The sequence below is a fragment of the Ictalurus furcatus genome, chromosome 13, assembly GCF_023375685.1.
Source record: "Ictalurus furcatus strain D&B chromosome 13, Billie_1.0, whole genome shotgun sequence".
In the NCBI taxonomy this organism is placed as follows: Eukaryota; Metazoa; Chordata; class Actinopteri; order Siluriformes; family Ictaluridae; genus Ictalurus; species Ictalurus furcatus.
Window position 1 is genome coordinate 25,927,925 of NC_071267.1, and position 13,414 is coordinate 25,941,338.

The 13,414-nt window shown below is 40.5% G+C and overlaps 1 protein-coding gene across 1 annotated transcript in view; it reads left to right on the forward strand.

Moving 5' to 3' along the window:
• The window catches only part of pkd1b (polycystic kidney disease 1b), a 35,165-nt gene that overhangs the window by 14,150 nt on the left and 7,601 nt on the right, over nt 1-13,414 (forward strand). The window contains exons 15-34 of the mRNA XM_053639190.1: nt 436-667; nt 785-935; nt 2,909-3,043; nt 3,275-3,419; nt 3,494-4,090; nt 5,172-5,322; nt 5,394-5,643; nt 6,004-6,199; nt 6,341-6,508; nt 6,618-6,761; nt 7,024-7,234; nt 8,687-8,810; nt 8,995-9,225; nt 9,806-9,972; nt 10,061-10,257; nt 10,570-10,684; nt 10,820-10,986; nt 12,219-12,421; nt 12,530-12,727; nt 13,013-13,167. Coding sequence (XP_053495165.1) covers nt 436-667; nt 785-935; nt 2,909-3,043; nt 3,275-3,419; nt 3,494-4,090; nt 5,172-5,322; nt 5,394-5,643; nt 6,004-6,199; nt 6,341-6,508; nt 6,618-6,761; nt 7,024-7,234; nt 8,687-8,810; nt 8,995-9,225; nt 9,806-9,972; nt 10,061-10,257; nt 10,570-10,684; nt 10,820-10,986; nt 12,219-12,421; nt 12,530-12,727; nt 13,013-13,167 — 3,937 coding nt within the window. The remainder of the gene's footprint in view (nt 1-435; nt 668-784; nt 936-2,908; nt 3,044-3,274; nt 3,420-3,493; nt 4,091-5,171; nt 5,323-5,393; nt 5,644-6,003; nt 6,200-6,340; nt 6,509-6,617; nt 6,762-7,023; nt 7,235-8,686; nt 8,811-8,994; nt 9,226-9,805; nt 9,973-10,060; nt 10,258-10,569; nt 10,685-10,819; nt 10,987-12,218; nt 12,422-12,529; nt 12,728-13,012; nt 13,168-13,414) is intronic.

The window sequence follows — 13,414 nt, forward strand, 5'->3', positions numbered from 1 at the left end:
CACCTAAAATACTTTATTCATGTCATTTATTAGTGCAAGCTGCTAGTTTGAGTTATATACACAGGGATGGGGGTGGGGGTGGTGGGGGGGTAATTTTCCTAGAACAAAGTTGAGTTATGTGCGATTATGACCTTGGACATAAGAGTGATATTTTTGCTGGAGTGAGTGGCACTAGGAGACCTGAAGGGGACCTGTAAGTAATGCATTATGGTCAGCTTATCCTTCAAAACGTGGGCATGTTTTCTTTACAGGTGTGCACACTGAATAAACAAAATCATTGGCATCTTAAGTACCTGCATAGCCAGACTCTGATTACTTATAGATAACGTTCTCTGAGTAAATATTAGCCTCAAATCACTGACTCTGAAAACATTCCAAAATCAAGCAGGAATAGTTTACTTCAGTCAGTTATTATTTACTTTTCCATATCTACAGGCTGGGTGGATGAAGATAGTAGCTCTTCTCAGATGATATACGCTCTTCAGGTAGCACAATGTGAGAACCCGGGAACACGGTGTCCATGGATAACGCTATACCGAGGCACACAAAACACATTTGGCACGCTGGTACCCCTGGGCAGTACAAGACGAGGCCAAAATGCTTCCATTATTACAGTAATGGTGACTGTTGAGGACAACATGGGAGCCAAAGTCACTGCTATCAAAAGGTGTGTGAGATGCTGCTGTTATCATTAACAAGAACGTTTGCTGTTAGATTTGCTGCTTAGGCATTGTATATTTGAAATGTTCAGCTGCCCTACCTTATCAATGAATAAATTATGCAGGAATCTGCTAGTCATGGTGCCAGTGAGTGACCAAGGCACAACGGAATGGTTGAAGAAAAAGAGTCAGGAGGAACTGTGTGCTTTATTGAAACAAGGCAACCCTCAGGATCTTATACCATATGCCACGGCTCTGACCAGCCAGCTCAATCAGGTGGGTTTCATTGCTTTGAACCTGGGTTTTGATTTCATGGAGAGAAAAAAAACTGTTGTAACTAACAAGACTAGTTTTAACAGGGGTTCAATTAAGGCAAAATCAAGGGAACAATATTCGCAGTATTCACAGGAGCTTGCATTGTTTCAAAATTACCACAGATATTCCACAGTTTTGGGGCCAAGACGCATCATGTGACGTCACCAACAAACATCACTGGGAAAGACTGTGCACAACAATTTCGTGTAATTGCAAATTCGCCAATTCAAATAGTTTCCCTCAAAAAATGCCGCAAATTTAGAAACAATTGCCGCAGCAAAATCAAGCAGTTTTCCACAACACAAATCACAAAGAAACACAACGCGAATCACAATCACAAAGAATCTCTGCTAAATCCTGTATGGACTGATTATATCCGTTCATAAGGACATTGTAGACAAAACTGTTGTAATGCATTCTAACACTATAGCATATTATCTGGTATAATATTTGTTCTCAAACACACCCATAATACCCAAAGGCACAATACAGTCAGTACGTTTACACGGACAACAATAATCCGATATGAACCCAATTAAGACGATACTCTGATTAAGAAACTGGCATGTAAACAGAGATTATTCATGACCTTAATCTGATTAAAGTCATACTCAAAGTAAACACAAATGGAATTAAGACGTGTGGAGTATTCCTGTTTTAGTCGCATTATGGACGTGCGTTACAGACATGTACACACCTTAATCACACTATTAACGTCGTGTGGGAGTTTTCACCATATTGTGCGACAGGACACATGGCAGCGCTCAACCGTTTGACGCCAAACAAGAGATCACGGCTGCTTCCCAAACCACGTACTTGCCTGCTATATAGTAGGTGAAATACATGTATCTCAGCTACTATGTAGTAGGTAAGTACACGGTTTGGGACGCAGCCCACGACTTCAAGCAGTCGTCTATTTGCACGTACAGCACGACTAATAATTAACCGCACTTGAAGCTTTCGTAAAAATTAAAAATGAAACACCCGAAACTGTATACGGTACCATAACGACGACCAACTGTATGTCGATACGTGAAATTCTGGAGGGATGTCGGACAGCGTGGCGTGGGGACGTAATGACGTGTGCCATTATTCGCTCTATGTTCTATATCATGTACAACCTGAACATGAAAGGAATATTCTAAAAGCGACTCATGTAAACACCTTAATCAGAATATTGTCTTATTCAGAATAAGTTCAGTAATTAGATTACTGCTGTCCGTGTAAACGTAGTCAACAAAACATACACCTTTGGTTAATTGTTTTCAACTTATGCGTTCTTATTACAGAACATTATGTCCGGTAATTACAGGCTTTAATTGAAGTGAGCTTATGTAAATGACTTCAATTTCATTTATTCACTACACAATACCTCATGAAGCACTATACGTGCTAAAGTCAAGTGTTATTAAAAGTACACAACGCTTTATAGGGTGTTATTTCAGGTCATTACAGGTTTTAAGTGACGCGAACTTATGTAAAAGTATTTTGATACGATTTAAATTTCATTTATTTACCATGGATACAGTTAGCTTTAAAATGATTTAACGTACAAAAATAGACCAGGATCGATTTTTAACGGATCTTTACCATGTAACAAAGCTTTAACATTTAACAGGTAAAATACAATACAATACATACAGAAGATACAAAAGGTTTATGTTTGACGGACCAAGGACCAGTGCAGCGACCACTAATAGTACCATTTTAGTACCCTTTTTTCTTAGAGCGTACAGATAATATACCAAAGCTTGTTTTATAGTGCATTATATTGCATTGTTGAACCATCATGTCCTAATGTATAAATGAGTGAGTGAATGGATAAGCCATTTCCAGGGCAGTTTGCTTAGCAATCCAGCAAAAAAGTAGACAGTAAACAATGTCTCTAGAATTTTTACATCATTAACTACAGTATCTGTCTGCTTTTTTCACAGTTAAAGGCCACTAGCATACAGGAGGTTAAGGACAAAGTCCAAATACGAGGCAATGTGACCCAGGCCTTGGCCTCTCTCTCAGTGTCCTCGCTCCAGGATGCAGCACAGATCAGCTCAGCTTTGGCTCGTTCCACGGTACGTCTCGTTTCATTCATGATAACTGAAACGACAGGCATCATGAAATGGTGGCAAGGCTCAAAATCACCAAGGGCTCAAAAATGTACTGAACAAAATAACGAAAGAAAAGAAAAACAGCTAAGCGGCCTCCATAAAACGTGAAGGAGTAAGATTTAATGAAGAAGCAATTAATTAATAACTAATAAAGACTGCACCAGTAGTTCATGAAGAATTTTCACTCTGTTACAGGCCATTACTTCTGAGATTCAGTGTGGAGACTGTAACTCTCGAGTCGTGGAGGCCATGAGGAAGATGATCGACGTGATCAGAGCGCAAACTAGACAAGGAGATGTCACTCCTGTAGACACTGGAAGCGATATTCTGAATGTTTTAAGTATGAAAATTCCCTATCCATGAACGTTATGATCAAAACCATCACCTCGTTAATCTGCTCGTTGTTTTCTGTAGGTAGCTCAATGTCTGTTCGGAATCCAGCAAACGCTTCAGGTTTACTCTCCCGCCACGCTCAACATCAAGACACCGCAGTATCAGCGTTTCACCAGGTCGGACAGCTAATGCGTAGCTTGATGTGGTCACGGATGCCTGGCGAGGAAGCTCTCTCCCTCAAAGCTCCACGTATCAACGCAGTAGGCAAACGCGGTGACCCGACTTCAGACCTCCTGTGTACTGACCCGTCCAGCCCCTGCCAGTTTCACATCCCTCCGAACCTGAGCTCACAACTCAGGGCTGAAAGACCAGAAGTCGTTCAGATTCTCCTGGTTGTGGAGAGCGAGGAGATCCCATTCATCTCCAATGCAGATCCACCAATTTCTACTACACTAGCTGCGATGGAATTCACCACACCGCAGGGTCTGCCGATCCCCGTTGCGAACCTGACAGTGGAACGTGCCATACGTGTGACTCTACAAAACAAGAAGATGGAGGCCTCGGGAAGGGTTAACGTCACTCTGCCATCGGAAGGAAGTGTGAACTTCACGGTCAGGGCTGTAGAGACGGCGCCGAATTCCGGGCTCTTTATCGCCTTTAACTTCAGCTCGATTCAAGGTAGCATCGTTCTGTTTATCATTTTACAGCGACTGCACACCGATAACTTCTTTATTTCTTACTTATTCATGTAACTATAAGAATGAATACATTTCTACCATATACTAGGCATTACAACGTATTCTGTAAGATAATGTCTTATGAATAAACTTTCTGCGAAGCTCCGATCTATCATAAACAATGAACCCATTCACATCACGTTATAACGCGTTCATGAAGCATTGTTATAACTATTTACAGCGATCTTTACAGTGCATTACGAAACTTTAACGCGACGCATTATAACTAGTGTCCGTAACACGTTACATCACCAAGCCCTGCTTTGCATGGTGCATTATGAGAGGACATAAAGGCGATATAATGTCTTATAAGCACTAGTTAATCATTTACTGTATAAATGCCTCATAAATGACACGACAAACTGTACTGCCTGTGTATAATACCTTATGAGTGCTTTATAACATGTCATGAATGTATTAATATGGCCTTCACGGAAAGGGTGTACCAATTTATAATGCATTACGAATACCAGATTCAAATACGTGTTTTATAGGACATTTTGGTAACACTTCCTATGAAGGTCACAGTTATAATGAACTATGAACATATTCATATTATGTTATAAAGCGCTCATAAGGTATTATATACGTCTTATTGTTTATGAAAATGCAGTAGACGTTATAGCGATGTTTGTTATGTATTACGGATTGTTAACGTGATGAATTTAAACTAGTCCTCAAAACATATTAGAAGACCATTACCAAAGAAACCAAGCAGTTAGAAGCTTAGAGCAGACTTTCTTCGGTATCGACGTAATGAATTATAAGCACTGATTAGTAACAGCTTATAAATGCATCCTAAACATTGCTATAAACTCTAATGCCTTTTCATAAATAATTATAACAGTGTGCATAATGCCTTATGAATGCATTATGATGGGTAATAAATGTATTCATAGGTCATTATACTTAGAGCCTTCATAGAAAGTGTTAACACATTTTTAAAGTTATTGGATAATCAACATCAGTAATTATGTATGTTTGATGGTATACGTTCTTACTGTGTGTGTGTTCATTGACAGGAAGTGGTAAGTCGAGCTCTGGAAAAGTCATCATCGTCGTATCTGATGAACAAACCTTTCAACCACCCCGACACTCTCATGTTAAAGAGCTCTCCTTCGCCTTCTCGAGCACAAGTTCTTCAGTGGAGGAAACAGTCTTCCTTACACCAGTGTAAGTTCTGTTCCTGCAGTCAATACACATCGTTAACGTGCTGTCTAATGTCAAATCATTTCTATACCCAGCTTGAATGGCTCTGCTAAGGACCTGTACGTGACCCTGAAGAACAGTGCAGGTGTGGAGTTGTGTGTCTCGGTGTGTGTGTTCAGCTCTCTCTGCCAGTTCTTCAGCATGGAACAGAGACGCTGGAGCACAGCCGGTCTGAGCGTGCTCGGTACTAGCAGCCCTGATACTGCTCACTGCCTCACTGAGCACCTCACGCTTTTTGGAGCCAGTCTGTTCGTTCACCCAGATGCCATCGTACTTCTCGCACCAGTGCGTCAATCTCTTAAATATCTTGGTTTTAGTATGACTAGTATATGAGTAGTGTAAAGATAAGACTTAAAGGAGGGATTTCATGACTGCGTTGCCGTTTAACTCTTAAAAATGTAATACTATTTTTTATTACAATTTCTCTCTCTCTCTCTCTCTCTCTCTCTGTAGAAAATAATCGGTTTAACTATAGTATGCCTTCATGGCTGTTAAAAACGATTGACAGTGACATTGATAAACTATAGAAGTGGATTATTCTTGTTATTCAAAGCACGAGTCTCTGTCATTGAACTGTCACTCGAACACCCGGACTAGAGATATGGCCTTCATAGGAAGTGTTACTGATAAATCTTTCTCTTTCAGTCAGATGGACCGAGCAGAAACATTGTGGTGGGGTTAGTGTGTGGGATTCTACTCCTGATTCATCTGCTGGTCGGTCTCATCACCCACAAACTAGACCATCTGGAGAGCCTGCGCTTGAGCTGCATCCCACTGTGTGGCCAGTCAGGACGCTACCGTTATCGGGTACTGGTCAAAACTGGTTGGTACAGAGGAGCCGGTAAGCGAAGCCTGAATGTTGTTAAACGTCCTTCAAACAAGTTAGTTCCTGTTCGGATTTACGTTATAGCAGCTATAAGCAGGCATTCCCATTCCCATTCCCTTTAACAGACCATGCATCACTGCTCCATGTCTCCTCCAGGAACGTCTGCTCACATAGGTATTAGTCTGTATGGTCTTAACAAAAGTGGTTCACGTCACCTGCAACGAGATGGAGCCTTTCAGAGGAATGGTCTCGACGACTTTCAGGTAGAAACTGATGTCAACTTGGGAGAAGTCTGGAAAATATGCATCTGGCATGACAACACAGGTGGGATATGTTATAGAAATGACTTTTCTTCTATTTAAGTTGATCAAGTATATATATATATATATATATAAAAAAAAAAAACACTGTAATTTTTTTTTTCTCTGCTCAGGTCTGGACCCCTCATGGTATCTCCAGCACGTGACAGTGTGGGACATGCAGACGGATAACATGTTCTTCTTTCTGGTGGAGGACTGGCTGTCTGTGGAGAATGAAAAGAACTCGGGCTTGGTTCAGAAAGTGGTGCTGGCTACGTGTAAGAGCTGATAAAATACCTTCTGAATAAGACAACGTCATGTGCTATAGTATGAATATCCATTTTCTTCTGAAAATCTACCTGGTAACAGGGATTTCCTCCATGTTCCATCCAGGGTGTATACCTACTTATCACCCAATGTTCCTGGGATAGTCTCTGGATCCATCACCACCCCAGACAGGCTAATGCGGATTGACAAATTAACGCGGATTACTGAAGATGGACAAACCAATGAATGTACTATATGAATTTTTTTTTGTAGGCCCGCCAGAGTTGCGGCAGTTCAGGAGGATTCTGCATGCACAGCTGCTATTCGGACTGCAGGATCATCACCTCTGGCTGTCTCTATGGGAGCGTCCGGCTCACAGCACTTTTAGCCGAGCTCAGAGAGTAACCTGCTGCGCTCTGAATCTGCACCTCTACCTAGCAGCAGGGGTGATGTGGTATGGATCAGTGGCCACAATAAGCAGCGGGTAACACATCCAACACCGCTCCACACTTCCTGTTGTTTTCCAGGAAAATCACTAGAGTACAATAGTAGCACTTGATGCTTTTTGAGCAGGATTTGTTCATGTTAATGATTTGCTTTGCTGCTGTGTTGAATTAACTGTGTTAGACTTAGGAAACTCAAGCGTGCACTTCAGCTGGCCTGTGATTATTTAATGATACGCTAAATCAACACGATTAGATTAACATTCTGTGCATGCTAAGAGGAAACCGCACGTAATTGTACATTTCAGGACGTAAACCCCCGTCACTAACACGGTGCACTCAAGGGTAGGTCTTTGTACCTTTAATTAGAGGACTCATCGGGTGTAGTGTACCTTATCATTTACCTTAATTTAAAGCAAGTGAAAGTACATCTGCATTGTACTTTGGAGAACAAAAATACATGTTTGACGCCAGAATTATTGGCACCCTTCATGGGGGAAAAATAGTTTTATCAAAAGGAGAGTTGAAAGAAAATTTAATAGCGTATTTTTAAAAAAACAACAACAACAACATTTTCTCAACTAGTGATATTTTTCCAACAAAATCTAGATTTCAAAATGAATTCCACTTCCACAGTTAATATATGGTAAAGCCTACTTTTTAGACAAACAACACTAAGGCAGTTTCTTTAAAGGTTGTGATACTTGTAGAAGTTCTCAGACCCTCATCCATACTCTATTATACAGTATGCTGTAGTTAGGTTCGTGCATATGAACATCCTTTTCGTAAGACTAAGCTGACCATTTCTGTGTTGCTTACATTGGCGTTTGGAGCCATTATCTTGTTGAAAGATCAATATATGGCAAACCTTCTCGTGGAAGCAAGCAGGTTTGTTTTTTCTTGTTGTCAGGTGGCACAGATGGTTGCAAGTGTAGGTAGGATGGTTGTAAGCAGTCTCTTCTTTTTTAAAATTTTTTTTTTTTACCAAACATCTTGCTGGTCTTTAGGGTCAAATCGTTTGATTTTGGTCTCATCAGACCACAAAACATTGTTCCTACAGAGCACTTTTTTCCCCCCCCAAATGATCCACTCTCCCACAGCTAATATTTGGTCATTATGGTGATATTCTGAATGATTTGGGGTCTCTTTTTTGCATCCCTGTGCCCATTTTTGCACAATTTACATACTTTTTGAAGTGCACTCAAAACATTTTGAACCCGTAATGGTTTATAGGATAATTAACCATTCTTGGATATTTTTCTGATGCGGAAACAGTCTGTTGTAATGTTCTACTATGTAAGGGTTCTCCCAAGGGCGCACCAAAGAACTATTAAAGGAGGTAACAAAGAACCCAAATTATTATCCCCTTGAAGAACCCTTTGTCTAAGTGTGTAGATAAGCTCAACTTAGCACTATTATGAAAACTATCATGAAAATTACTACAGTGCCTCAGTGCTAGGCGAAAATACTTTCTTCTAATTTCCTCATTGTAGAGGTCCAGTTGCTGACCGGATGCCAATGACCCCAGAGACCATACTGGTTGGAATGACCATTGCTTTTGTGATGTTTCCCCTCCAATCCCTTCTCACCTTCCTGTTCAGAAAGACCAAGAGCAAGGCATGAACTTTCCTCACTGTATCACATTCTACACGTATTGTTTCTGCTTATCAAAATGGATAAGAAATGCGCTCAAGAAATGTAATGTTAAAACAATGTTGTTGTTTTTTTTTCAGTTCTCTAATCAGATTACTTTATCATGACATGTACATAGAGATTTATTTTTGTGTTGTTATTAATCCAGGTTGCCATGGAGCTCTCTCTGCCTCCTTCTCCCGTGTCTGATATTGTAGAGATGGATGTGTACCTCAGCCACCCAGACATCTCCTGCACTTCCTTTTTGTCCATGCCTATAGGCCACGAGTCCTCAACACATGAAGAGTCTTCTTTTGTGAGACTTTGCTATTTTTGGTTGAACATGCGTGGAGTAAAACATTTGGCGATGTGCTGTTATAGGAAAATAATCAACAGCAGGGTGGTGTAATGCAGCTTGATGCAACGTTGCCATCCTGAAGCTGAATATTTTCCAATAACAACACAGATTTTTTTTTTTTTTTTTAAGTTTTATTTATTTATTTATTTATTTATTTATTAATGAGCGTAAGGTCATCATTTATTCATGTATAGTTACATTTAATATTGTGGAACCTCACAGCAGTTCCTGTCCTCACTTGCATTATAGGAGACATAGACAGTCGTTGCAGTTAATAAGACGTAAATTGTCGTATTACCAAGAAACTGCATTGTGTAAACTCCTCTGTCTTGAAGACTTTCCTGTGGTGGAAAGCTGTTACAAATACTCTGACACTGGAGACTCCTTCCAGAAACGTTAAATAAATGTCTCCTTACAGAAAACTTCATCACAGAAATGATTTTCCTTTTTTAAAATGACACCACATTTTACAATCCATCTATTACTAGGTTTAGATTATGTGACTCCATATCCACCATACCAAGTCCCTGTAAATGAACGGTCACTATAGAAACGAGAACAGAGTGCAACATATAAACTGGTGAATTTCTACAGTCACATCTTAAATAGTTAACACCTTAAGACCAATCAAAATCAAGAATTTAACAGCACTGTGGTATATAATGGATTAAAGTTGGCATGGTGGCGGATAAACAGAACACTGAAATGTTTGCGTTTTATTAAGGAGTCATCGGAGAGCTCGAAACTGGAGTCGGAGTTTTGGAACAGTTCGCACTTTGGGAGTGAAAGGTATAAGAAATACTTTGTTACCGTGCTTGCTATTAGGACTGGAATTGAACAGGTTTAAATTAAAAGAAAAAAACATGTGCTTTTTTAGTCCTCGCTCTAGCAGAGTGGAAGAGTGGACATCAAGCGACAGCATGTTAGGCCTTGCTGAGTTGATGGGACCCGTACGGCTCTTGAAGAGAAAAAGAGCACTTCTTCAGTTACGACTGAATTCTCCGACGTCTGAACTTCCAAGCTCTGAAGATAGCCGTTCTCCATATCTGAAGAAACAGCAGCTATCGTTCTCTGGTATGTTATGTAAGGAGTAGAACACACGGAGGTCTGTTATTATAAGAAAATAATCAACGACGGGGGTGGGACGAAGCAAGGTCATATGCCCAGAAGTGTTTTATTACTCTTATACGGCATCAATTTGCCAATGATTACAATCTATCAATAATGAATTGATGAATGATGCGTGATGCCCATTAATATAAACCTTCCGGCCAATCAGAATCAATCATTCACGCTCTGGAATAAATATCTTTATCTGACATAACATATTCGGAAACTTTACATATTTCAATGAGAATTGCAAGAATTCTTGGAATACTGTTGCAGAAGAGGAGTTGCTGCCTGTTTCTGCAGATCCTTACCTATCCAGTGCTGCTTCTTCAGGGCCAAGTACATCTGATAGCGGTCGATATTCGCCCAACGAAACTGTTCTATCTGACATGTGAGTGCTACATCTCGCCTCTCAACACTATATTAAGAAACTGTTCTCGGCATCATATGGCTTTGTGGTACACCTAGGTGATGCCAACATTGGGAACATCTTCCCCAAGCTGATGTATTTGTTTTTTTACTCTAGACTGGAGAGTTCCTCTAGTGAATGGATGGATCCGAGTGCAGAGAAATCTGATTGCGACGCTGGTCTTTATAAATCCCATTGTTCCATGTCAGTGTGTAGTGTGGCCAGTACCTTCCTCCCTAGTCTTCCCCCAGACTCCTTCAGCACCACCTCCACCACACACATCGGTGAGATCATTTGTCTATATGTTCTCTCAAGAAAAGTTTCCACCAAAGAAACCTTCTTCTGACAACAGAAACTTTTTTCCAGGAACCGCTAGTGTAACCAAGGCTGTTGTTCCAGGAACCTTTTTAGTTTAAAAGGCAAGTTTCACAACAGGAACCGTTTAGGACGTCAGAAATTTTTGTTGCCTCTCCACCAAAGGGTTATGACAGAACCATTGTTTAGTTCATAAGACAGGAACCTTTCAGGAAGTCAAGAACTTTGGTTGCATCGCCACCAAAGGAACTAGGGCCATTTCTTTTTTTAGTTTGTAAGCCACATGTCTACTTCAGGAACTTTTTAAAGGAGTAACTATTCAAATAACAAAAGCTGTTTTTCCAGGAACTGTTAGTTTATAAGGCAAGTTTCACAGCAGGAACATTTTCAGGAGCTCAGGGACTTTAAATGAGTTTCCACTATAGGATGAAAAGCAAGTGTTTAGTTCACACAGAATCAGAGTCATTGCTTCAGGAACCTTTTGGTGCATATAGGGCACATATCCAATTTAAGAAGTTTTATCCAATTTAACCTTATCAGAACTCTAGATGTGTTTCCCTCAAGGAACCAGAGACATTGCCTCAGAAAGTGTGTAGTTACACAAGGCATATATCTATTTTAAGAAACATTTTCAGGAACGTAGAAACTATAGACATGTTTCCAACAGAGGAATCAGGACCATTGTGCCATAAACATTTTCAGTATATAAGGAACTGCAAGAACCTTTTAGGAACTCAAGAACTTTATGTTTTTCCAGCAGTGGAACCCCAGTCATTGTTCCTTTTAAGTTCATAAGGGGTGTTTCCACTTCAAGAACCTTTATAGAAATTGCGGACATGTTAACACAAAAGAACCCAGAACCACTGTTCCAAAAAAGTTTTAGTTCATAAGGCACAGAGAAAACGTTTTTCAGGAACGAAAGAATTTTAACAGGAACTATTTTAAAATGTTTCCAACAAAGAAACCCGTTATTGTTGCAGACCAGGAACTACAGAGTTGGAGATTCCTTTAACGAACACATGATTGGTCAAGCGCATCCATTACAGGATGACCAAGCTGTGTTTAGCTACTAAAATGATGGTTTATGAGTTGCAGAAGTCCCATAAATGGAAACATGCCTTATGTATGCGCATTATAAATCTATACAAACATCTGTAAGAACGTACAAGTGTTGTAAAAAACCAATATGGCCAATCCCCAGGAGTGTCTCGTGGTGGGCCGGGTCTGATGCTACCATCTTGGGTGTTGGCTGTGGCGTATCTTCTTGTGGCTGTGCTTTTGGGAACATGTCTGGTCTTGGTGGGCTTATACGGGAGCACCTTCTCCAACTCGGTGCTCCTCATGTGGCTCACTTCAGTCCTGTCAGCCTTCTTCACATCAGTCCTGGTCTTGGAGCCCCTCATGGTTAGTGTGCAAATGCTAGCAATGATAACTCATAGCATTATGTACGTATATGAGATGGAGAATAGCCTGTGATGATTTATCTAAAGCATCGACTGTATGTTTCTGCAGATATGTGTTCGGGCCGTGTATCTTGCCTCTGTGTTGAAACCAGTTGACCCAGAGGTGGAGGATCGGTTGGCCCAGGAGACCGTTGTGATGAGGATTGGGAAGGACCAAGGGGTTAAAGTACGTCCTCTATGTGGATACAGCCTGCTGCACGCTAAAGAAGAGGCACGGAAAGTCAGAATTCTCCGAAATCTCATGAAAGTGAGGATTACTTTAGTCTAATTCAGTTTCAACATACATTCTATAAGGATCTTTGGTCTGTCCCTCTGAAGTTATGAAGGATTAGCTACATCAAATTCCTTGCTAAGGTTACTAAGGTCCCTTGCTTTCCACAAAGCATTAGTATTTCCAGCATTACTATAATATCATAACACAATAATCTTATCATATTATTACAAGAGTTTGCTCTGCAAACCAGTCCCCAAAATGGCTGACAATTTTTTTATATATATATATATATATCTTGTTTTCCCCCACCTTATCCAGAACTGCCTGATCTACATGCTGTTCCTGTTGGTGGTTCTCATGATGAACTATCAGGATAATGTCCAGGAGACGAATGGCAGATTGCTTCACCCTGCAGTTAAACGTTCAATCATCTCAGCCTCGCCAAGACAACCTAACCTCACAGCCCTATCAGGGTGAACCACCAAACCACTAGCACTCTCTCTCATTTCCAGACTCTATTTCCACAGCATCCATTAGTGCAGTGATTACCAGACTGAATCTGAGTACAGCCTTCTGCTTGACCATTTCTCTCCAACCTGCCAATCAGCTGTCAGTGCAGGAAAAACACTTGAAGTCACACAGAGCTTGAATTAAATGACGCCTTGTAATGAAAGTCATTTTCAACGTTCATGCGGTTAACACTTAAAGTTGTAAGAACAC